Here is a 24,590-nt window from a genome sequence, read left to right on the forward strand (position 1 = left end):
GCAGAGAAGAACTCCCTGAAAAACAGCCCCAACTCCTGCTGCCTCTCCAGCTCTGCACAGCAAGATCATCCTGGTGCATTCCTTCCCAAGGAACTTAGTTATTGCACCTCACAAGATGGTCATGGCTCACTATCAAGCCCTACAAGGTTTGGTGATTCAAACCTGACATGCACAAGGGGCAGTGGAGTGAGCAGGGATGAAATGGGATCAGGAACAGCCGTGCTGGGCTGGGTGCTGAGTGCAGGTTTTATAAATCCATAAAACACAGCTCAAGGAAAGCTCCTGCTCCACATTTTGGGAGCATGGAGTCAGTCACAGCATCAGGCTCAGGTCTCTGAAGGTCTCTAGTCCAACCTCCCAACCAAAGCAAGGAAAACACTGAATTCAGGTGAGGCTGCCCACAGCTTTGTCTTCTTGGGTCTTGAAAATTTTCCCAACCCCTTGGGCAGTGCCTGCCCCACTGCTGGGCCATCCTTATGGTGATTTGTTCCCTTAAGCCACATTGAACCCTCCCTTTTCAATTTATGACCCTCCTGCCTTGTATGTCAGCACAGAGCCCAGCTCTGTCTCCCAACACTCTCCTTGCAGGAAGGGGAAGATCTCTGTGTCTCCTGCCTCTCCCCACAGAGCTGGAGCCCCTAACCACCTTGTGGTCTCCATGGGACTTGCTCCAGTTTTTCAACAATTTTATGGTGACCCAAGTACTCTAGATGTGGTTTAACCAACACATAGTTACCAGTTTCTACTGGTTTTGACTCCTCTGGGATTTGTGCCTACTCCAGGACAGCAGGTTAATGGATACTCTCCATTCTACCTACTGGATGCAAGAAGGTCATGGGGTTAGTAAAGCATGAGTTTATTCTTAAGTAAATCCACACTTGCTAGTCCTAATGTCCCCTTCCTCCACGTGCCCAAAACTGTTTTATTGGTTTTATAAACAAAAACAAATGTAAACTGGCTTCCAAGAGCAATCTCTATGAGGTTCCCAGAGTCCAAGGTGAAGCTGACTGGCCTGAAGTGGCCAGATCTCTTCCCTTCCCTTTTTAACCACAGCTGCAGCAGAGTCCTCTCCTGCTTTCCATAACCATCCCAAGCTAAGAGTGGCCTCTCAAGGCCATGGGCCAATGCTCTCAGCACATCTGGAACACATCATCATCACCCATGGACTTTCACAGGCTGAGATTTCTCAAGGGACTCCTGATTCCAGCCTTGCCTCACTGCAGGTAGTCCTGTGGCTCTCCTGTCCATCCTCCCTGGTGGGAAAGAGCTCACCTGTCCATGGCTGCATCTGCAGGCCACTCAGTGCCCCAGACAGGGCACAACTCTCACCAGTGTGGCCACTGTGATCTCCAGCTCCTGGAAGAAGATCCAGCAGCTCTGGCCCATGATCCCTCTGCACAGGCCAAGCCATGTGTCCTACAGCAGGGCAGTGAGTGCCACTGGCACCACAGGGCAGGGACAAGCTCCCAAGGCACAGCACCACCACTGGGGCAGAGCTGTCCATGTTTCCATGCTGTCCTGAATTGCCAGGACCCCTCATGTCCTCTGCCACAGAAATCCCTGCAGTAACTTGTGTCTTCTCAACACAATCTAAAATTTCCACTCAATGTCTCCTCCAGAGACAAGTTCCACTGCTTTAAAAGCCTGCTGGTTACTGGAAGCATGGGAAGGTTCATTTCTGTACTCACCTGCTCCTGAAATTGTTCCTGTGATAAACAGTCAGTCACGTCCACACAGCCCAGGAGGCATCCTGAGGGATAATCACTTGGAAATTCCACATCTGCAGCACAAGAAACAGCTCATCAGGGAGCCCATATTCCCACACACAGCTGGGGTCTCCCAGTCCCCAAGTGCCCTTCCATCTCCTCCAGGCACCTCTACTTTTTGAGGCACAAGAACACACGCAGCAATTTTAACACTTTTTTTTTGTGCCTTTTCCACGTCAGGATCTTCCTCATAAAGGGCTGGGACATTTAATTTTATGTACAGCACTCCCTACTCAGCAGAGAGGGATTTCTGACACTGTTCATTACATGGCTCAGTGTACCAAATCACTCCAAGAACCAAGGAGAGGAGTTCACCTTTCCTGTGCAGCATTCTGTAGGTGGCCTCCAGCTCTGAGATTTCCTGAGGGGAAGGTCTTTTAGCAGTAGCTGCAATCCATAACCTGCCTCGATGAGATGTGTACCAGGTCCTGCCCTCCACCCTAAAGAACAGAGGAAAATGCAGGACTAAAACTTCAGCAGAAATCCCCCACATTTTCATTCAAACATAGTCAATTCCTGCTGCTAAGCTTTGCCCTGATTACCCCAACTCAAGCAATGTGTCAGGGCCACAAAGAAAAGCTGAGATAGGCAAAAAACAATGTCACAAATAAAGCAGAGCATGTCCTCAGGGCTTTAGAGGACATCAATCCCCAGCAGAACACACATACAGGACAATCTGCTCACACAAGTCCCTCACAAGCTCCCAAAGTCACACAGAAAAATCAAGGGAGCAATAAGGGATTAAGTCTCTGCATGGAACAGTTGTCTGGAGATCCTGGAATTCTGCAGCTGGAGCATCCCCAGAACACCTGGATGAACAATCCTGGCACATTAAGATTTACAGCATCTTTAGCTTGGGAAGTGAAAAAGCTTTGGTCTCCAAAATGAGAAATGTGGTGAAGGGAAAAAAAGGCTAAAGGAGATTCTTTGTTCACTATTAACAGTAGCAGCTCCCTTTTTATTCCCAGTCCAGGAGGCTGAAGGTAGTGGCAAGGGTTGGGTTTCTTTTAAACAAAGCCTGGTGCCACTGTTGCCTTCTTTATGCTGAACAAAAAACCCAGAAGAACATATTTCAAGTGATTACCTTATTTGCTTTTCAAATTCCACACAGGAACGCCCCAGCTATAGCAGTGAAATCTCAGCCTCTCTCTACACTCACTCACCCACTGTGAAGAAATTTGTCCCTTACAGGTTAGGTACTATCCCAAAAAAAAAAAAAATATTTTCTAGCTCCTCAACCCACTGGAAGAGGAAGCACAGCTTCCACACCTGGAGCTATCACAGGTATCGGTGACTGCACAAGCCACAGAGATGCTCTGAGGAACACAACCTCCCACCTCCTCCCTGGGGAGCAGCAGCTGCCTGGGACACCTTCACCTTTTGATGCCTCTCACAAGCAGGGAAGCCCAAGGCTGGTGCAGGCTGAGGCACCAACCATCATCCGAGATCTCCTGCAGCTCCCGGTCCTGGATCCGCAGGCGGCTCCGCTCCGAGCCGCACTCGCTTCCAGCCTCCATGGAATGAGCAGCTTTCCTTGGTGGCAGCAAACCAGTTTGGTCCACCCACTTGGGAGTGTTCAAAAGAAACAGGAAAAAGGTTAGCACCTCTCCAGGAGTAATGTGTGAAAATCCTATCTTGAAGTTTTCCTTCATTACCCTTATGCTCTTTGGGAAATGGGAAGCAGAAAAGGCTTCAAAAAATAGAGGTGAAAGGGTGACACAGCCTTAGGCTGACTCTCAGAAACTGTTCTGCATGCCTGAAAAGGAGGCAGGATGCTAAAAATCCAATAAACCAACCCACCAGGAGCAGGGCATTGTCAAACCTTCTCTATCCCAGACTGAGATGGCCAATGAGGGACACAGGGGAGGAAACAAGGGGAAACGGGGAATGGCTTCCCACTGGCAGAGGGCAGGGTTAGACTGGATATCAGGGAGAAATTCTTCACTGTGAGAGCTGTGAGATGCTGAAACAGCTTGTCTAGAGAAGTCACCCCATCTCTGAAAGTGTTCTTGGCCAGGCTGGACTGGTGAAAGGCGTCCTTGCCCATGGCAGAGGATGGAATGAGATGGTCTTTAAAGTCCCTTTCAACCCAAACCATCCTGTGATCTTTTCCCCAAAAGATCCCCTTCTACAGACAATTCTCAAGCTCAACTTCCCCAAAATTAGTCACTACTCTGGAATAAACCACAGAAGCCCCACTGACCAAAGGAGCAGGCTGGAGGAGACGGGGATTCACCAAAACCCCCGAGTTTGGTGTCATCTCTGCCCCAGGGCTCCTGGCTGGCTCGCTCAGTGCACCACAGCTCATGGCTGCAATGGTCTCATCCAGTCTGCAAGCACAAAGGAGAGGGATGAACATTCCCTGCTTCCCCTGGGAACATCTCCCTTCTCCCCACACACTCTGACTCAAAGCGTTTTTGCCCCATTCTCCCCAACTAAATGACTTCCTTGCTTAATCTGATTTCCAGTCTGAGGACTCACTGCTCTCTAGTGCAGAAACTCAGCTTGGTGTGAATCTGAGCTCAAGTGGCTCTGTTGAGACAGGCCTTCTGAAACACCTCTTTCCCAGGCAGCTTTACCAGGCGTGTCAGACCACTCTCCATAAGGATTTGCACCTCCTTGCTCCCGGGCACGCTGCCAGCCCTCACTCACTTGCTGTGGTACTCAGCCATGTTGCTGTCCTCCTCCAAGATCTGCCTGCCAGCGAAGTCGATGGTGATTTTCCTGGCCAGCCGGGAGGCGTGGCGCAGCTCCCGCAGCTCCTGCTCCCTCTTCTGGAGCGCTTCCCTCTCCTGCTTGGACAGCCACTGGTTGGAGTCCGTGGCAAAGTAATCCGACTCGTCATCAATGACCTGCGTCCGACGCACGCTGGGAGAGCAGCCCCCACAGGAGAAGGTGAGCATGGCACAGCCTCAGAGCCACCCTCCAAGCTGTGCAGCCCCACGTTTCTCCTCACAGAGAAAAGCAAGGCACAATTACTCCCAAGAATGTTCTTATCTCGTTTGCTGTGCCTGTGTTTGTGCCAAAGGAGAATGCAATGTGGAGATTGTTTACCCAAAGTGATGGGGTTTTGTTTCCTTGGCCTGTCAGGGGACTGTGTGTGTTGGGACTGTCGCTGACAGTCACAAGATTCTGTGCAGTGTGTGCAGGGTTGAGTGCTTGGCAGATTCAGTTTAGATGTAATATAATCTAGTATAATAAAGTCATTAATTAGCCTTCTGATAGGATGGAGTCAGATGCATCATTCTCTCCCGTCATCAGGGTTGCCTGCAAATTCCATAAACCTGCTCTTTCCCATCCCTCTGGAGAGCTGGACTGTCAGGGACAAAAAGCAAAGACACCCAAAAGGATCCATTCCAGAGACTCACTCCTGTCCCACCGAGGGCCATAGTTAAGGTGTCAGTGGCTGTCACTGTGATATTTTATCAAAAATCCCTTTGTCCGGATTTTTCTCCTGAGAAGGCTCAGAAAAGAAATGTAAACAATAATTATCTGATTGCTTGGAATGTGGTTTGGAGGTTGCTCACCAACAGGAGCATCTTGGATTGGTTCCATGTGAATTGTTTTTACTTCATGACCAATCCCAGTCCAGCTGTGTCAGATTCTCTGGTCAGTCATAAGTTTTTATTATTTATTCTTATTTTAGCCTTCTGATGTCTCCTTTCTCTCTTTCTTTAGTATAGTTTTAGTACATCATTTTCTTTTAATATAATATCATAATATAATAAATCAACCTTCTGAGAACTTAGATTCTCATCTCTCACCTTGTCCTTGTTGTACCCCCAACACCACAACAAGTGGCTGTGGGTTTTAGAAGGAATTCCCAACATTTCTGCTAAAGGCACCTCACCTGCCAGGTCATTTATGCTGTTCATAAGAGTCTCCCACCTAGTATCTTACCTTGTCCTGTCAAACTCCAGCAGTTTGTCCTTGTGCTTCACAGCCATCTCCAGGCCTGATTTGAGTCTCGCTTCCTGCTGAGGCAGCAAGCCTTTGCTTATGGCATCCAAATTCCCTGAACTTTCAGCACCTGAGGCACAAAACAAACCACAGCTCAGCACTCAGTGAGTTAAAGCCATTTGGGTGGGCCAGGCTGCAATAATGTCCCCTAAACTAAATGGCATGGCAGGAGCTGAAAGTACAGCTTTGCTGCAAGATCAGCATCTTTCTGCGAGGTTAAAGCCACAATTTTCCCTCAAGTCCATTTTAAAAACTCCTTCCTCCAAAGAGAAGGAATCACTTAAATATCACAGTGATAAAGTCTGGGTAGAGGCTAAGGAGAAGCTCTTGGCCTTTGGTTTTCCTTCACCCTTCCCTAACAATTTGGGCAGTCAAAATCCTTCCCATCACCAACCACGGGTCTCAGGCCATAGAATCATGGAATGATTTGGGTTGAAAAGGACCTTAAAGCTCATCTCATTCCACCCCCTGCCATGGTGGAACAGCAAGGACACCTCCCACTATCCCAGGGTGCTCCAAGCCCCATCCAACCTGGCCTGGAACACTTCCAGGGATAGGACACCCACAGCCTCTTTGGGAAACCTGTGCCAGAGCCTCACCACCCTCACAGAGAAGGATTTCTTTCCAAAATCCAGTCTAAATTTCTCATATTTTAGTTTAAAACCATTCCTTCTTGTCCTATCACTGCCCATTTAAGTGGTCTTTCTCCCTTCTTTTCTTAAGCCCTCTAAGACTGGGAAGGGCTCAAAGGTCTGGAGGTCTTTCTTCTTCAGTAACAACCCCAGTTTTTTAGGAGTCCCCTCCTAAAAGCCAAACCCTTCCTACATGTTGTTACCCCCACAAAGAGCCTCTTGCCCAGGACAGATTCCAGGGAGACCCAGAGCCTTCTGCTGCTGTTTGTGCCTCCCTCAAACAATATCCTCTTCTGACACATCACACCAGATTCCCAAACCAGCTGTTTCCAGGGATGGAGAAATCTATTCCCAGCAAATGCTCTTCCTTCTTACCCCTCCTGGCAAGGGGCCCAAACCCACCCAACCAACAGGGAATAACCAAAAAAAGCCACAATAAAAGGTTTGAACCCAGGCCATGATGGAACAAACCAGTGCACTTCACCACACTGGGAAATGCCTTCATCTCAGGGAAACAATTGCCTGTATTTCCCTTTGGTCACTGATGTACAATTTTTACTCCCAAGGCAAACAGCAAACCACACTCCAGCTTTTACCTACACAGAGAACAAAACAAGAGCTGGCAGGGCCAGGAGGGAAAGAGACAAAACAGGTAAGAAAAGAGATCCTGAAATGTGCCAAATCTGTATTGGAAGGACAGAACAGACTGGCTGGTGCTCTCAAGGACTTCCATCCTCCTGCCATCTCCACAGCTGTAAGGAGAAGCCCAGATCTGCAGTAAATATTTCCCCAGCTCCTCAGCAAAGTTTCCAACCAAGAACACCACAACCTTGGCTGCAGTTCAGCTAAACTCAGACAAACATCCCCACAATGCACAGGCCCTTGCTGGGACACTGGGTTGTATTTCCTCTTGCTTTCCTTGGCTCTGTTCCCATTTCTAGCTCCCAAGGTAAGTGTGAGACAAGAAGAGCCATTAGAAAATATTAACCACCACCTCTCTAAGCCCAGCAAATCAGACAGCAGCACTTTATCTTGCACAGCACACATTCCACAGGAGACTTATCCTAATTTCCAAGGACTGCTACAACAATCCAGCTCATGGGATTGATTGTGGAATGCTGAATGAGCAGCCTTAGGGCCTCAGGGAAAGGACAGCACACACTACCATGTGACACTTGCCACTGTCACCTCTGCTGAAGCCTGGCAATGCTGCCTAGGGCTTGCAGGAGGAACCAAGCAACAACTTCCAATCCATCCCTTTAATGCCAGACAAAGGGCAGCAATGAGGGCAAGTGGCTCAGTGAAGTCTGAAGGAAATAATGCACACAAACCATTGGGATTCATTCTATTGCAGGTATGGAGTGGCCACTGACCTGCCATGAGCTTCTTCAGCAGCTTCTGGCTCTTGTTGGAGTCCCGCTGAAGAATGTCCTGCTCTTCTTTGGTGCACACCTGAGCAACAGAAGGAAATGAAGGCTTGAGAAGGACATCACATGGGAAGGATGCCACAGCTTGACCAGTTTCAGAGCCCTGGACAACAATTCAGGCTGTTTAAAGTGGCAGTGACAGTCCACACCTCCTTCTCTTCCCCACTGACATGGGGAGAACCCTGGAAGCTCATTCTTTACTAAAGAGAAAAGTAGAGTTTGGTCTTTCCCTGTTCTGTGGGTGGACATGCTGCTGACTGAGCTCAAAGGACAAGAGATGAGCTCAGAATCATCCCAGGCACAACCCCAACCCTTAACTCAACAGTTTTTCTCTCCTTCTTGGCCACTGGGAGTTAAACTGATCTTTCAAAATAGCAACCAATCTGCTTTAAAACATTTTGCTCTACCCAGTTAAAATTCTCCTCTCACATGAAGAAGAATTTCCTCTGCCATCAATAACTTGTCTCCCTTCTTCAAAAGGTAACCCTTGAACTGAATCTGGTATCCAAAAGGATCCATATCACACAGGAGTTGAAGAAAAAGCAGGACACTGCTCCTGACAAGGAGATCAGGGCTGTGCCTGGGATGGGGCTGAAGCCTTGCAGAGATTTTGGACACTGCAGTGACACACAGGAGACTGTCAGAAACCAGACAAGCTCCAAAGCCATGTAAATTATGGGAAAAACCTCCTAACAGGTTCTTTCCTTCCCTGGTTTAGAACTTTGCAAGAAGAAATTCAATCTGAAGGGCTAATTCAGCCAAATTCTCCAGGTCCAAGCAGGGCACAGAATTCACACAATCACTGGGCTGGAAGAGACCTTAAAGATCATCGAGTCCAACCCATCACCTCAAATAAACCATGGCACTGAGTGCCACATCCAGGCTTTGTTAAACACACCCAGGGACGGTGCCTCCACCACCTCCATGGGCAGGCATTCCAGAACTTTATCACCCTTTCTGTGAAAAACTTTTTCCTCATATCCAACCTAAATTTCCATTGGTGCAGCTTGAGACTGTGTCCTTTGGTTCTGGAGAAAGAGCCCAAGCCCGGCTGAGCACAGGCACCTTTCAGGCATTGTAGAGTGATGAGGTCACCCCTGAATATCCTTTTCTCCAGGCTGAGCACCCCCAGCTCCCTCAGTTGTTCCTCCCAAGACTTGTGCTCCAATCCCTGGTTACTCACCAGGGCCCCACAGAAGAGGCAGGGCCCAGAGCCCTCCTGCTCACACACAATGCGCCCGCACTCCAGGCAGTTGTTGATGAGTTTGTGCTTCTGGCCCAGGCACTCGCAGGCGTGCCGGCCTGGGATGAGCACAGCCAGCCTGTCCTGCCCCTCCCTGGTGTACAGGCTGACATACTTGGGCTTCTTCTTGCAGGAAATGCTACTGCTGCTGACCCCACTGCTGCTCTCCTGGGCCTGGAAAGGAAAAAAAATAAACAAACAAACTGGGCAGCAGAGAGCCAGCACTGACCCCTGGGCAGGCCAGGAGCTCAGACAAGTGTTACTCTGCCTCACTGCAATGAAACTTGGACCAGACCCCAGACTGAGCAGAAAGACAAGCTCAGGCCTGCCAGAAAAGCTCCAAGGAATCCAAACAAAGCAAGGACACCAGGATGCACTCGAAGTTTGCCATCCATGCCAGCTGGAGCTGGTGGGATTTGGGCAGTGAGTGCTGCTCTCTGTGCTCTGCACAGCCTCGTGCTTGTTTAACAGCTCCAAACAGCAGCTCAGCTACCCCTGATACCTCAGGGTTTGGCTTTTCTACTTTTCAGATTCTGTTCTGCTTTAGTGTGTAAGTCCAGGTTTCGTATCAGGAGACAGTGAGCTCTCTTCACAGAGCAGGGAGACACAACAACTCCTGCTCCAGCTGGGGACCCAAGGACAAATGATCCAAATCTCAGCCCCAAGAGCACAAACAATGTGGGCTGAAGAGAGAAAACAAGAAGGATGGGACTTCATGGGCTGAAACTGTAATTGTTTTAGGCCAATATGCCAATAGAACCAAAACTGGGACTTCATGGGCTGCTGGAGCTGTAACTGTTTTGGTCCAATATGCAAATGGACCAAACTGATAAAAGTGTGTGACCCCATAACCTGTGGTCCATTTTGTGGCCATTTTGGGTTGTGCTGCCCAAGGTGGATCCATTGAGGCCTCTTAGTAAATCCCTACTTTATTCTTTAGCTCAGTCTAGTCTCTGTTCTGGGTCAGCCTTCACAAGGCATCACTCCCAAGGATTATTCAGATTTCCAAGGATTATTCAGATTCCCTGTTTGCAGCTGTCACCCTGGGCACACCTGTCCCCAGACACAGCTGGGGTGGCAGCAGGGCATTCCCAGCCATGTCACCTCCCCAAATCCCACAGCCACCTCAGCAGAAGTTTTCCACACTGGAGGGTTCAAGTACTGAGCTGTAAAATAAATTCTGCTCCTCCTTCTGTGATCTGGCCTCAGTGATTTCATGATTCACCCCTGAGTTTCAATCTGGTTTAGTGACAAGCAGATGCAGCATTTCCAGTCCTCCCAGTAAAGTCAATTGGTTTTAGTGCCACTGCCAGATTCAAACACTGCCACCATGAAATACCCAAAACAAGATAAAGTGACTTTGGTAGATCTTTCTCACTTTTTTTTTTTTTTTTTAATTAAGTTAGAAGGTAACTAAAAGGAAATGGAACATCACTGTCCACTTTTAACCCACCAATTAAAAAATGTTGTGGTTTATCCTATAAACACTTTTACAAAATACTTTCAGCCTTTGCAGCCTCCCTGCTCCAAAAAGTTCAATTTAAAAACATGAATTTCAGTTCCACTCCTTACTCAGGAATTGCAGCATTTCTCAGGTTTTGGTGTTTATATGCTCTTATTCCACAGTTTCTTTCTGAAGTATTTCAGTTTCTAATTAAAGCTTCAACCAGTGTGACTGAGATAGTTTAAATACAGTAGGAAAGGATGTTCTAACCACTTGGTGGCTTCAATTCCCCACCCTCATATCTGATTTAAAGAAATCCCTTTTATTCCTAATTAGAGCCTCAACTTCCTTCACCTGCTTTCTCCTCTCAGGCTTTCTGGGGGAGAAAAATCCATGCTGGCATATTTGCTACTTGATTATTTTATCCCAGTTACAGACACAAACAGACACAACCTTTCTCCCCATCCTGGACACCATAGAAACATGGAAATGGTTAGGTTGGAAAAGCCCTCCAAGATCACAGAGACACATCAATAACTCTCCTTCCTTTCCTCTTTCTCCCTCTCCCTCCTTTTCCCTCATCCTCCTTTCCTTCTCTCCATCCTCTCTCCCTCCCCAAGTGCCACATCCACGTGGATTTTGAACCCTCCAGTGATGGTGACTCCACCACTGTCCTAGATAGGCCATTCCAGTATCTGACCATGATTTCCATGATTTTTTTTCCCTAATATCCAACCTAAACCTCTCCTGGCACAGCTTGAGGCCATTTCCTCTCATCCTGTCCCTGTTCCCTGGGAGCACATGCCAACCCCACCCAGCTGCCCCCTCCTGTCAGGGAGCTGTGCAGAGCCAGAAGGTCCCTCCTGAGCCTCCTTTTCTCCAGGCTGAGCCCCCCCAGCTGCTTCTGGTGCACCAGACCCTTCCCTGGACACACTCCAGCCCCTCACTGCCTTTCTTGTGAGGGGCCCAAAACTGACCCCAGGATTTGAGGTGTGTCCTGAGCAGCGCCCACCTGGGCACCCCAATGTCCCAGACTCTCATTTCCACCTTCCAACCACATCTTCACCAGTGTCTGACACCTTCTTACCCCAAGCAAGCCTCTCCAGTGCCCCCCTGGCCCCACACTCACCTTGGCCAGGTCCAGGGGGGTTTTCACCTCCTCCCCACGAGCGCTGGGCTCGGGCTGGGCTGGAGTCTCCTGCCTGTTCCTCCCTTTGCGCTTCCCCTTCTTGCCCTGGTCCCGCAGCACCTCCAGAGCCTCTGCAGTGGGAGAAGCACAGACACAGGAGCAACACTCAGACCACCCCAAAGCTTCTCCTCTCCAGGCTGAACAACCCCAATTCTCCCAGCCTCTCCTCCCAGCTGAGCTGCTCCATCCTCTGAACCTTCTGGTGCCTCCTCTGGCCTCACTCCAACAGCTCCACGTCCTTCCCATGCTGGATTGCTCTCATAAAATCTGATGGAGCTGGAGCTCACCAGGCTGTGCAGGGATGGGAGGTGCACAGAAAGAGCCTGGCATCAAATATGGGCCTCTGTGGAGCCTCCCACCCTGCTGGGAACCTCAGGAAAGAGCAGCACTGGGGACTGAGGAGCAACTAAACTGCTTTGGCCTCTAATAAATAAATCAAGAGAGGCTGGGTAAGTGCCAGCAGAAGGAAGATGTCCCTGGACTCTACTTCATGACTGAAAACGTGTGGCAGCAGCTCTCTGGCCACAGACTTTGCCAGAAAAATCCTAGGAAGATGTGGGAAACTTAGAGAAAAAGAATTCAAACCATTATTATCTCTCTTTCTGTAACCACTGTCTATAGATGGTTCTATATATGGTTCTCCAGAGTGTGTTATTGATAGCCACCAATAAATGTGTGAGAGGTTTTCACTTCGACACCAATCAGGTCTTAAGTTCAGCATTGTTTCTATAAGAACTGTAGATTTCTAATAATAAAGTGTCTTTCATGCCTTCTTGTGAAAAATGTGTATTTTATGATTGGTTTTTTTGCAAATATTAAAATGAGTATTATATGCGTTGTGTTAGAAAGTAATGCTGCATTAATTCTATTAAGCAGTGTGTTAAATATAGTTTTAGGTTATAGAAAATGTTAAAATAGAAACTGTGCTATGTAGGATACTTTAAAGAAAGGACTTACAGCGAGATAGCAGCCACAGGACACCAAATCTTGCAGAGAAAGAAAATTTATTGCCCCATTATCAGAAGAAATGAACTTCTTCCTGCCTCCAAGGCGCTGCTAGGATTTGGAGGAAGAAGCTGACACTGCCCAGACAGAATCCTGTGTTTGAATGGAATTTATGCATCATGTATGAGGTGTATGAATATGCAACAGGCTGTTGCTTTTAAGGGTTAATCCTCTGTTAAGGTGGATCCTTTTATGGGCTTATTTTGCCCGGAAAAGGTACCCAGACTGTCCATAACTCTTTGTCTCTATTGTCTCATATTGTCCTAATTCAAATTGTCCAAATTGTCATTACTTTAATCATATTACTACTTTTATAACCATTTTATTACTATTAAACTTTTAAAATTTTAAAAACAACTGACTGGTGTTTTTCACACTTTTGGATCACGAAGTCAATGCTCATTATTACCTGGCTGGGGGCCTGCTACCACAAAATTGGGCTTTAAACTGCCCCCAGTCAGGGATGGGATGGTATCCACACATGGATTCGTGGCATGGAACTGTTTGTAAGCACAACAAGCGGGTTTATCTGGGAGTTTCCCACCCTGCAGCACTCACCGTCCTTTTTCCGGTAGGCAGGGAAGGGCTCGGAGGGCAGCTGGGCAGATTTCCTCCACCGGCTCAGCAGCTCTTCCACGAACCAGCTCTTCTTCCCGTCCGTGCCTTGAACAAGGTCCACAACGTACTCCCGGATCTCCTCCTCGTTCGTGATGGACAAGATGTACCTGGGGCGGGCCGGGGTGGGTAAAATGGGTGAGGGGGAGGATGGTCCGCGCTCTCATGGCACAGGTGTGACGTTTATCTTTCCTTTTCCATCAGGTCTCTGTGGTAAGGCCATGGCAGGAGGTGGAACGATGTCACCTTTAAGATCCCTCCCGACTAAGAGCAATCTGTGATTCTGTCACCTCACATCCCACCTGCCGCCACCTCTCCTCCCCGAGTCTCCACCCGAGCCACAACCCCGGGCAGCTGCTCTGGCACACCGTGTTTCCTCCGAGGAGCCCCTGTCAGAGGGCAGGAGGGCCCCGCCCGGCCCCGGCCCCGCTCACCTCACCACGTCCTCGCCCACGTCCAGCCCGAAGTCCCCGCGCAGGTGTTGGAGGCACCAGGCCAGGAGCGCGCTGGGCGCCGCCATCTTCCGCGGGGGACGGGAAACGCCGCCGCACCGCCCGGCACCCTCCCCTTCCTTTCCCTTCCCTCCGGGAACGCGAACGCGAAGCGACCGTTCCGGGAGCTGTTCATTCAAACCGGGAATGGCTTGGGTTGGACGGGACCGTAAATCCCCATCTTATCTTATCCCATTCCATTCCATTCCATTCCAACCCCGCACCATGGGCAGCGACACCTCCCGCTAGACCACGTTATTCTAAGCCCCGTTCACCGCGGCTTTAAACACTTCCAGAGCCGGGGCAGCCACAGACGCTCCGCGCAGCCAGGGCCTCGCTCCCCTCACAGGGAATTTCTCCCCCGTATCCCGCCGGGCCAGAGGAGAGCGGGAAGGGCAGCGGGACAGGGGCGGCCCCGCGCTCCATTGGCGGGCTGTGGCCAATAGCGCTGCCGGGGCGGGGCCGGGCCGTGCCGGGCAGGGATGGCGCGGACCAAGGTGGATCAGCGTGGTCGTGCCTTCCGCAAGGGTGCGGGAACGAAACGGGACGGGGATGGAACGGGCTGAGCGGTGGGAAGGGAACGGGACGGGCTCAGGGGGATTCTGAGCGAGAAGAGAACGGGACGGGAACGGGCAGGGCAGGGCTGAGCTGAGCTGAGGGGGTTCCGAGCGGGCCGGTCAGGAGAGGCTCATGGGGGTTCCGAGCGGGAACGGGACGGGGAGGGCTGAGGGAGCGGGAAGGGAACGGGCAGGGCAGGGCAGGGCTGAGCTGAGCTGAGCTGAGCTGAGCTGAGCTGAGCTGAGCTGAGCTGAGAGGGTTCCGAGCGGGCTGGGCAGGAGAGGTTCATGGGGGTTCCGAGCGGGAACGGGACGGGGAGGGCTCGGGGGGCGGGAAGGGAACGGGCAGGGCAGGGATCAGGGGGGATTCCGAACGTGACGGGCAGGGCAGGGCTCAGGGGGGGGTTCCGAGCGGGAAGGGAACGGGACGGGCAGGGCTGAGGGAGCGGGAAGGGAACGGGCAGGGCAGGGCTCGGGGAGGGTTCCGAACGTGACGGGCAGGGCTCAGGGGGGGTTCCGAACGTGACGGGCAGGGCAGGGCTCAGAGGGGATTCCGAGCGGGAAGGGAACGGGACGGGCAGGGCTGAGGGAGCGGGAAGGGAACGGGCAGGGCAGGGCTCAGGGGGATTCCGAGCGGGAGAGGAACGGAGGAACGGGACGGGCAGGGCTCAGGGGAGTTCCGAGCGGGAACGGAACGGGACGGGCGGGAGAGGCTCAGGGGGGTTCCTTGCGGGAACGGAACGGGACGGGCAGGGCTGAGGGGGGTTCTGAGTGGGAACGGGCAGGGCTGAGGGGGTTCCAAACGTGACAGGCAGTGCTGAGCGGGGTTCTGAGTGGGAACGGGCCGGGCTGTGGGGGTTCCGAGCGCCGCTGCTGACCCTCGCTGTCCCTTTGCCCGCAGTGTTGGTCGCCCGCGCTCCCCGCAAGGCGCTGGGCTCCGGCAGCAGCGGCAGCATCAGCGCGGGGCCGGCAGTGCCCGGCCGGAGAGGTGAGCGCGGCCCCTTCTCCTGCCTCCCTTCCCTCCATCGCTTTTTCCTTTCCTTCCGTCCTTCTTTCCCTCTCTGCCTCGCTACTGTGAAAAACGCCAACCACTTGTTGTTAAAATTTTAAAAGTTTAATAGTAATAAAATGGTTGTGAATATAGTAATATAATTAGAGTAATAAAAATTTGGACAATTACGATTTAGGACAATACAAGACAATAAGAGCAAAGAGTTACAGACGGTCCGGGTACCTTTTCCTGGGCGAAATAAGCCCGAAAAAGGACACACGTTAACAGAGGATTAACCCTTAAAAGCAACAGCCTGTTGCATATTCATACACCTCATACACGATGCATAAATTCCGTTCAAACACAGGGTTCTGTCTGGGCAGTGTCAGCTTCTTCCTCTGAATGCTGACTGCATCTTCAGGGCTGAGCGAGGTGGGAAGAACTCGATAAAATAGCAATAAATTATTTTTCTCTGAAAGATTTAGGTGTCCTGTGGCTGCTATCTCAATGCAAGTCCCCTCTTTGAAAAAGTACCTTACATAGCATAGTTGCTATTGTCACATTATAACCTAAAACTATATTGAACACACTACTTAAGAAAATTAACACAGCACAACTTTCTAACATAATACATATAATATTTGCAAAAGGCCAATCATAAAATACGCGTTTTTCACACTTAGTTCTTTCTTCTTTTCTTCCCTCCTCCTCCTCTCTCTCTCCTTCCTTCCTCCCTCTCTTTGCCCCTCCCTCCATCCCTCCCGCCCTGCCCATGCTGAGCCGGCGCTCCCCGCAGGTGAGCGCCGCCCCGTGGGGCTGAACCGGGTGTGTGTGAGGCCGGTGCCCGCCTGGCAGAGGGGCATCAGCGACTTCCTGCAGCTGCCATCCAAGGAGAGCCGGGCATCCGACGGAGACACGCCCGGGACCAGCGGCCTGGAGTGGGTATTGGGGCAAGGGGAGGTGTGGAAACCCAGGGAATGTTTCTGTGTCTGCTCTGGGGGGCCCCACTCTGACCCTCATTCATGGAGGAAGTTTCCTAGACTTCAAGATAACCTGGAATCCACAAAAATGTGAAATATAGAGAGCAGTGTAGGTGTGTCACTTGGTGAGGAATTTAGGTTTTGGGGTTTTTAGTGTGTTGTGGATGGAAGCAAGATGGAGGGCGCAGGGTGTCATCCTGGGTTTCTTATTCATACTTCTTCATGGGTTATGGTGGCATTTTGTAATTGGGCAGAAAAGTCCCCATTGCACCTCTGTGGGATCAGTCATTGGGTTAAAAGGGAAAATAAATAGGTGTCAGTTCTTAATTGGATAGTTTAGTCTTAAAAGGCCTTATAACAAGAGATTGTTGGCCATTTTGTGCCCAACTCACAGTAGTGAGACTGTTTAAGTGATAAGAAATAATAAACACCTGAGTCCAAACATGAATTACCCTCTCAAGTGCCTTCAGTCCAGACCCAGAGAAACCAACAACTGGGATCCCCACAGGGAAGCAAGCTGTGATTATTTTTTCTCTGTGAAGCTCCATTTTTGAAGGGGCAAGTTGACAGTGTGTCTCCTGACCTCTGTGTCCTCGTGGAAGTGATGTTTCTCACCAAATCTGGCAAAGTTTTCAGGGACCTCATCAAGGTTCCTGAAAATGGGTGGAGTAACTGGTAGTTCAGGCAAGTTCTTGTTCAGGCATAACTTTGCCAGCACAGTGAAGTTTTGGAGAAGTTTAGGAGAGCACTAACAACTTCCACGTGCCAGGAATTGAATGTAGAAATGAATCCACAGCCTCAGAGATTAACTGTAGGTTGCACTGCTGACTAAAAGGGCAGCAGTATAAAATATTATCTTACTGTTTTCCATAGGGAATTCTGGGTTGGAACTCCCATTTTTCCACCAGATATAGGTATTTCTAAACTGCTAGGGGGAGTTTGGAAATACCTATAAGATGCCATAAGAACTGGCTCCAAATTGTCCTGCAGGACAAGCAGACAAAGGCTTTTAAGTGCATCCCACCTGTTGGTGAAACAGAAAATGTTTGCTGTAGCACAGGGAAACCTTCATCCCTTTAATTTGGAGTTTGTTGTGCTGAACAAGAACAAGGTGGTGGGAAGAGAACACAGGATAAAGGTGCCCCTGTCAGTCCTGATGCCTCAAGGTCTAACTAAGTCATTGGGCTTTGGGAAAAGCCCTTCAAACCAGAGCTGGTTCCTGCTAATGCTTCTGAAATATTGCTCCTTTCAGAGCTCGGCCCCTGCCACTGGATCCTGCCGAAGAGAGAGAGTGCTTGGAGGAAGAGTAGATGTGACCTGACCTCGATTCTCATGTTAAAGTGCTCCTCCTACTCCACCTGGGTTTTGTACATTTGCATAGCTCTTTACTTTTTTTTATTACTTCCTTTTGACTTTTGTACAAGCCTAAAAGTCTGAGAGATGGCACAAACACTGGAGAAATTAATTAGTTTTTACTGTTTGGCACTTAATGTTCATTGTAAAGCACTGGTTTAATTTTTATCTTGGTTTGCTTGAGTTCCCCCTGCTTTTGTCTTTCATCTTCTGCCTGCCTTGTGTTTGTGCAAGACTTGCATGATCATGGTTGTTCCGTTACTGCAAAGCAGATCCTCGTTTTTAATAAACTGAAACCATCTGAGCACACACCTGTGCTGTGTCTTTACTGCAGTAAAAGCTGTTAATGAAGATTTCTTTGTCCAAAATTAAGAAACTGGATTTGGAAAGACACTGGAGAGGTGGGTGGGCAGCTGAAATTTGCTCTGATTAGAGGTGAAGTTTAATTAAAACAAACTGGTTGTTCCAAAGAATCAGAACTCTGAAAGCTGAGGCGGCAATAAATGGCTAAAACTAAATAAATCTTGTTATTGTGGATGTTTTAACATTGCCACATAACTTTTGGGGAAATTCATAGAAAAAGCAAGTGGGGCCTTGTGCTAGATCTTGATGTCAGGGGTTCTGCTTCTGCTCTTCCTCAGAAGTTCCCTGAAATTATCATGATATTGTTGAGCAAATGAGAAGGGGAAGTTAGGAGGAGATTAAAATTTAAATTTAGCACACCAGGAGAGTTTAGTGGTAGCTCTTGTAGGTCAGCCTGGTTGGGAAAGCAGTGAATGCTGTAAAAACTTCTTCCTAAAAGTCTATTTGATAAAAAGGAGAGTTGTCACAGAGAAGCAATTCAAGTCTGAATGAGAAGCAGCAATTGATTGCTCCTTAACAGAATTTTTTTTTAAGATTATGTAAATTTAAGGGGAAAATCTGAACAAGCCAGACTTCTTTGCTTTAACACCACACAAACCATCATCACAGTGACAGGTGGCACTAATGGCAGCTCTTTCCTGTCCCTTTGACCTGCCAAACCAGCGTACCCTCAGTTCCATTTCTCCTCTAAAAGTGCCTGGGAGGCAGCAAACACCCGGGGGCTCTGATCAGATCCCATCTCCTGCGTGCCCTCAGCTGCCATCTGTGTTCAGCTGCTCCCTCAGGGCTGTGCAGCTGCCAGCTGGGAGGGGAAGGATGAGGAGCTGCTCACCAAGGAGCAATGTTGGGATCTCAGCTGGTCGCAGTGACCCTGAGAAAAGTTGGAAAGTCTCTTTAGCCAGCCTGGCACTTGAAGAAGGAGTCAGGGCTCTTCATTTCTCGGTCTCAAGGTCGTTTATTGTTTCTTATCTATAAAATTCTTTCTCCTGTCCTGCCAAGGTCAGCTCAGCAGGACAGTCCCAGGCACTCTGCCTGCCCCTGGGGTGGGGTTATCTCTTTATACTACAAACTACATATACAATGTTTACAATTACTTCCCAATACCTATCACCTAGGTTAGACAGTGAGCTTCTACTCTAAACCAATCCAAAAGTGCCAACATCACAGCAGAAGATGGAGGCCAAGAAGAAGAAGGAGAAAGGCTGGACACACCCAGTTCCCTCCATCTTGCTCCCTGAACCCCCATACCAGAAACCCCAAAATCTACTTTTCCACCCCATGATAACTTCACTATTATACTGCCTAAACTGTTGTGGCTTGCTGATCTTCATATAAAGTTGGTAATTTGCTCCACAGGTGATAATCAAACCCACAGGTGTTTTGGGCTCCATGCCAGAGCTTCTGAGTCCCCTGGCAGGGTCTTGGCCATCCTGGCCAGCCAGAGGGATGCTCTGGGTTCCCACAGAGCAATGCTCATGGAGACCTGAATCACAGATCCCAGAATGGTTTGGCTTTGAAGGGACCTCAAAGCTCATCCCCTGCCATGGGCAGGGACACCTTCTCCTAGCCCAGGGTGCTCCAAGCCCTGGCTTTGGACACTTCCAGGGATGGGGCAGCTTCTCTGGAAAATCTGTGCCAGAGCCTCACCACCCTCGCAGGGAAAAATTCCTTCCCAATATCCCATCTAACCCTGCCCTCTGGCAGTGGGAAACCATTCCCCCTTGTCCTGGCATTCCAGGCCCTTGTAAAAACAATCTCTCTCCATGTTTCTTGCTGCCTCCTTCAAATCACCCCAAGGCTGAACAACCCCAATTCTCCCAGCCTCTCCTCCCAGCTGAGCTGCTCCATCCTCTGAACCTTCTGGTGCCTCCTCTGGCCTCACTCCAACAGCTCCACGTCCTTCCCGTGCTGGATTGCTCTCATAAAATCTGATGGAGCTGGAGCTCACCAGGCTGTGCAGGGATGGGAGGTGCACAGAAAGAGCCTGGCATCAAATATGGGCCTCTGTGGAGCCTCCCACCCTGCTGGGAACCTCAGGAAAGAGCAGCACTGGGGACTGAGGTGCAGCTAAACTGCTTTGGCCTCTAATAAATAAATAAACATGCTCCCTCTGCACAGATAAAATCTAAATGTTTGCAACAGGGCCTGCAGCCTTAAAGCTGAATTTTCAATAGGAGCAAAATGCAGGAGAAGATGTTTACTTGGCTGCTTTCCTGCCCCAATGGGAATACAGGAGGGTGACCTTCAACCCATCCTCCCTGGGGCTGGAGCTGATTTATCTCCAGCTGTGCCCCTGCTGCCAATCTTTGATTCTATAGGGAAACAGGAACAGCACCCAGCTCTTCTGAAAATAAGGGAAAAAATTAGAAAGGGAGAGAGTGCTAAAGCTCAGGAGCTTCAGTCAACCCAAAATAAAATTTAGAACTAAGACCAGACTTGTAAGAGGTTTCCATGTCCAAAAGCTTGCCTGGTTGTGTTTTTTGGTTTTTTTTCCAACTACTGTTGTTCCAATAAAAATCTCCTTAGAATGCTGCCCCTATGCTGACACCTGTGCTGAAGGATTTCCATCAATCTCAAGAAGTGCTTCAGCCCAGTGACATAAGTAATAGTGAAATTTAATGTGGTAAAGAGGGGTCATGCACAGTGCTGAAAATTAATTTACAGATAAATTGTCTGTATCACTGTACTGGCTGTAATGTTACAGCCCCTAACAGGTTTTCCCTGTGAAATGGGATTTCCACAGTCTTAGGGCAAGAGGTGTGGTGCAGAGAAACCTCCTAAGGGGAGCAATCAGCTGGAAATCCAGTCAGTATTACTTTTATTTTTTCAGAGTAGTTTTTACTTCTGAGGTAACTTCTTGTAATTTTAAGGGATTATTCTATAATAATGATATTTTGGTTAAATCCATATGAGCACCGCAACTCACTGACAGCCCCTTCCAGTGCCTAAAGGGGCTCCAGGAGAGCTGGAGAGGGACTGGGGACAAGGGATGGAGGGACAGAACACAGGGAATGGCTTCCACTGCCAGAGGGCAGGGATGGATGGGACATTGGGGAGAAATTCCTCCCTGTGAGGGTGGGCAGGCCCTGGCACAGGGTGCCCAGAGCAGCTGTGGCTGCCAAGGCCAAGTTTGATGGGGTTTAGAGCACCCAGGGAGAGTGGAAAGTGTTCCAGGGGGATGGATTGAGAGGAATTTAAAGACATTTTCCAACCCAGTCCAGCCCGTGGCTCCAACACTTTCAAACACTTTCGAACACTTTCAAACACTTTTCAGTACCCCGGGCTGACCGTAGATGTCAGCAGCAGCTTCAGCTACAAACGCTGGGCTGTGCCAGCGACCAGACAAGGCTCCTCCTGCCTCGGACCAGCTTATTTAGGAAACGTGAAGAGAATGTATAAATGTATGGACGGGAGACTGGAATTGCTCATTTCCTGAGCCTGTGCTATCTTGCCAGGTAAGGAAATGGCTCCAGCAAAATCACCCTCCGTGTCACCGGCTGAATCCCTGTGGCTTCCTCGAACCCAGCCGTGTGCAGGGTCAGGGATGGGCAACCCACTCCCCCCAGCAGCTTTATTTCCATCCTCACACATGGAATTTTCTTCCAATAGTCCAAATAATGATTTATCTGACCCCTGACCTTGAGAACAGCACGGCCCTGCGAGCGCTAATGAGCAATAAACTGCCCTCAGCTGAGCCTGCTATTCACGCCTGAAGGTCCAAGAGCTCCTTGTGACCCGGGCTGGGGCACCCACACCTTTCCCCAGGGGATTTTGGATGTACCCACATCACAATGAGAGCTCAGGGGGTCACTGCTGGCACAGCGGGCATGTGGTTCAGCAGGAGCTGCTGGATGCTCCAAAGACAGCTGCAAAGTGAGCAAACAAAGGAGAGGAGATGGAAGTGTTTAGGAAATAACAATTCCCGAGGGCCTAATATATTGAATTTTAAACCTTACTGGGCAAAATGATCTTTGTTTGGGCAAGAGACAGTGATGGAACAGACACCATCCCATCTCATCCCCATAGCCTAAGGCTTTTTCTCACAGGGATAATCACAAACTGCTGCTGCTCCAGAGCATTTTTGAGCTTTTCCTTGCAGACCCCTTCTCCCCTGAGCAGGCCAGACAGCCCATTTCTGTTGGATTTAGCAGGAAGGAAGGAAGGAGGGAGGGATCCCCTGCTGCTGTCCTGCTCAGGGGGGCAGCTGCTCGGCGGGGACAGCAGATGTCTGGGCCATGGGGACACAGACAGAGGGGAGGGGAGCAGGGCCATCAGCTGTCAGGCTGCCGACCTCTTACCCCACATGAGTGGGAAATCCACTGCCAAATCTCAGGGATCTCATCCCCACATGAGGGAGTTTCATCTTTTTTTTTCTGATTTTCAAGGCTTTTTCTGTTAGCAGACCATGTCCAATTTATAGCCATGATTGTTGACTTCCCATCTTTGGAGCGCAGCCTGCCTGCTGGGGACACTGTGCTGTAGAGTTCAGGTGTTGCCTGCTTGTGTTAAGGGAGGTACACTCGACTCCTTCTAGAGCTAATTTTGCTAAATTCCAAACCTGTTCATGTAAATTCCTGCTCTGGATTGAGTATTTACAGGGCTGTTTCTACAGGAAGAGAGACAAGTGAGACCTCAGTACCCCTCTGGTTTCACCTCTCTGCCAAAACATGCGCTTTAAAGCTTTGTCTCCCCTTTAACTTTGCTTTTTCCCCTTTGGACGTTTCTCAGAAGGATATGAGGTCTGTGTCTGCAGGGTCCCCCTGCCCACGCTGGGGCGGTGCCTCCCTGTGCCTGATGCTCAACAGGAGCTTCATTGTCCTTCCCTCTGCTGGGACAAAGGGGGATTGTCCTGCCCACCACGAGCTGCTCCATCCCGACCAGAGATGCAGGAAGAAAAGCAGGAGGTTTCCCTTCTCTGCATGATAAGGTGCTTGGGAATCAGGCTGGAATCTCACCTGTCTGGGCTGAGGATGAGGAGGCAAGGAACTTCCACTGGGGTGCTCCTCACTCACCCCAAACGTTTTTGGGTCAGTTTTGACCCCCCCTTTATTCAACACACAGGCTGGTGTTCAGATAAACTCCTAAGGGATTATCACAGGGCTAATGAGAATCCACACGTTTAATAGGACTTAGCAGAAGAACTGCTCGGACTAAAATTGATGATAAAGTAGTTTTCAGAATTAAAATGCTCCTTGGGAGTGCCCAGAGGGTTCAGAGCAGAAAAAAAAAATGGGAGCTGAATTGCAAAAATGCCTCTCCCTTTGATCAAAGGTATTGTCAATATTATGATATCCACATTATTATTATTTTCCACAGATAATAGCACAAAGAATGAGCAAAATAAGCTCATTTTGGAGCAGAGGTTCAGGGTAGGGTTTGACAGGATGCTTCCAGGACAGGCTTTTCAGGTGCCTGGATTGAGACATTCTGGTTTTGATATTGACAACTTAAAAGGTTTAATCAGAAATATTAAGCCTTTATTAAACCTATACTGAGTCAGGCAAGTGTGTATATCTCTGAAAAGAGAAAGCAAAAACCTAAAGTGAAATGTCCATTTTTATTAGAACTGGGCTTTGTTTTCTGGTTAACTATGGCATCAGGGAAAAATTTCTAAGCTCAGTCTCAGGATTATGAAGTAGGAGGGGAAATAAATAATTTTAATGCTTAAATTCTGGATCTGCACACATTTTCCAAATAAACCTTTGCTTTATGCTTGGTGGGGCCCATATGCTGGCAAGCTGTTATGTGTGTGGCTGGATAATGGGATTGTCCCCAGGGTGGAGGCCTGCACACCAGGGAGGAAGATTTTCCTCACGGTGTTTTTAACCATTTTCAAGGCATGAGCAACCTGGTTGGGTGGAAGGTGTCACAGCCCATGGCAGGGAGGGAATAAGATGGTCTTTAAGGTCCCTTCCAACCCAAAGCAGTCTGTGATTCCATGATTCCATGAATATGTCAGTTTAAATGCCAAGTTCTTCACCAGAATCAGCTTGGCAGCATCCAGGCGACACCACCAGTGGGTTTCTGCTCCTCTTCCACAGACTCAAGGAATGGTTTGGATTGGAAGGGAGCACCCCAGTGGGTGCTGAAGCCTGGAGGACGCTGAGCCCCAATGGGGTACTGAGCTGAGCCCTGGCTGATGCTGGGCCACAGAGGATGCAGAGCTCCATTGGGTGCTGGGCCAGGTTGGTACTGAGCCGCAGAGGATGCAGAGCTCCACTCGGTGCTGAGCCCAGCTTTGTGCTGAGCCACGGAAGGTGGTGAGCTCCAGTGGAGTACCAAGCTGAGCTCCAGAGGGTGCTGAGCCCGACTGATGCTGAGCTGCAGTGGGTGCTGAGCCCCGGCTGATGCTGAGCCCCAGAGGATGCAGAGCCCCACTGAGTGCTGAGCCCAGCTTTGTGCTGAGCCACGGAAGATAGTGAGCTCCAGTGGAATACCAAGCTGAGCCCCGGAGGGTACTGAGCTCCAGTTGATGCTGAGCCAGGCTGGCAGTGAGACCTGGAGGGTGCTGAGCCCTGACTGATGCTGAGCGCCAGAGGAAGCAGAGCCCCAATTGGGTGCTGAGCCCAGCTCT

General features: G+C 49.6%; 2 protein-coding genes across 2 annotated transcripts in view; one reads left to right on the forward strand and one right to left on the reverse strand.

The window, feature by feature from the left end:
* The window catches only part of TRIP4 (thyroid hormone receptor interactor 4), a 30,021-nt gene extending 16,175 nt beyond the window's left edge, over nt 1-13,846 (reverse strand). Inside the window, exons 1-11 of the mRNA XM_058033146.1 lie at nt 13,716-13,846; nt 13,225-13,391; nt 11,602-11,732; nt 8,969-9,202; nt 7,732-7,810; nt 5,667-5,796; nt 4,419-4,634; nt 3,970-4,096; nt 3,144-3,331; nt 2,082-2,206; nt 1,689-1,780 (exon numbers count right to left, since the gene is read on the reverse strand). Of these exons, the coding sequence (XP_057889129.1) occupies nt 1,689-1,780; nt 2,082-2,206; nt 3,144-3,331; nt 3,970-4,096; nt 4,419-4,634; nt 5,667-5,796; nt 7,732-7,810; nt 8,969-9,202; nt 11,602-11,732; nt 13,225-13,391; nt 13,716-13,801 (1,575 nt within the window). The 5' untranslated portion in view covers nt 13,802-13,846. The remainder of the gene's footprint in view (nt 1-1,688; nt 1,781-2,081; nt 2,207-3,143; nt 3,332-3,969; nt 4,097-4,418; nt 4,635-5,666; nt 5,797-7,731; nt 7,811-8,968; nt 9,203-11,601; nt 11,733-13,224; nt 13,392-13,715) is intronic.
* A 330-nt stretch (nt 13,847-14,176) lies between these two features.
* PCLAF (PCNA clamp associated factor) lies at nt 14,177-18,198 on the forward strand. Its single transcript, XM_058033154.1, has 4 exons — nt 14,177-14,300; nt 15,231-15,317; nt 16,117-16,258; nt 17,553-18,198. Exons 1-4 carry the CDS (start codon nt 14,255-14,257, stop codon nt 17,608-17,610), a joined length of 333 nt encoding a protein of 110 aa, XP_057889137.1. The 5' UTR covers nt 14,177-14,254; the 3' UTR covers nt 17,611-18,198.
* Nucleotides 18,199-24,590: the final 6,392 nt, after the last annotated feature.

The sequence above is a fragment of the Melospiza georgiana genome, chromosome 13, assembly GCF_028018845.1.
Source record: "Melospiza georgiana isolate bMelGeo1 chromosome 13, bMelGeo1.pri, whole genome shotgun sequence".
Classification (NCBI taxonomy): Eukaryota; Metazoa; Chordata; class Aves; order Passeriformes; family Passerellidae; genus Melospiza; species Melospiza georgiana.

Excerpts from the sequence above, each read along its gene's own strand:
- PCLAF (XM_058033154.1), top strand. The coding sequence starts at position 14,255 with ATGGCGCGGACCAAGGTGGATCAGCGTGGTCGTGCCTTCCGCAAGG. Across the intron at positions 14,301-15,230 it reads TGGTCGTGCCTTCCGCAAGG|TGTTGGTCGCCCGCGCTCCC; the intron begins GTGCGGGAACGA and ends CTTTGCCCGCAG. Across the intron at positions 16,259-17,552 it reads CCCGGGACCAGCGGCCTGGA|AGCTCGGCCCCTGCCACTGG; the intron begins GTGGGTATTGGG and ends TGCTCCTTTCAG.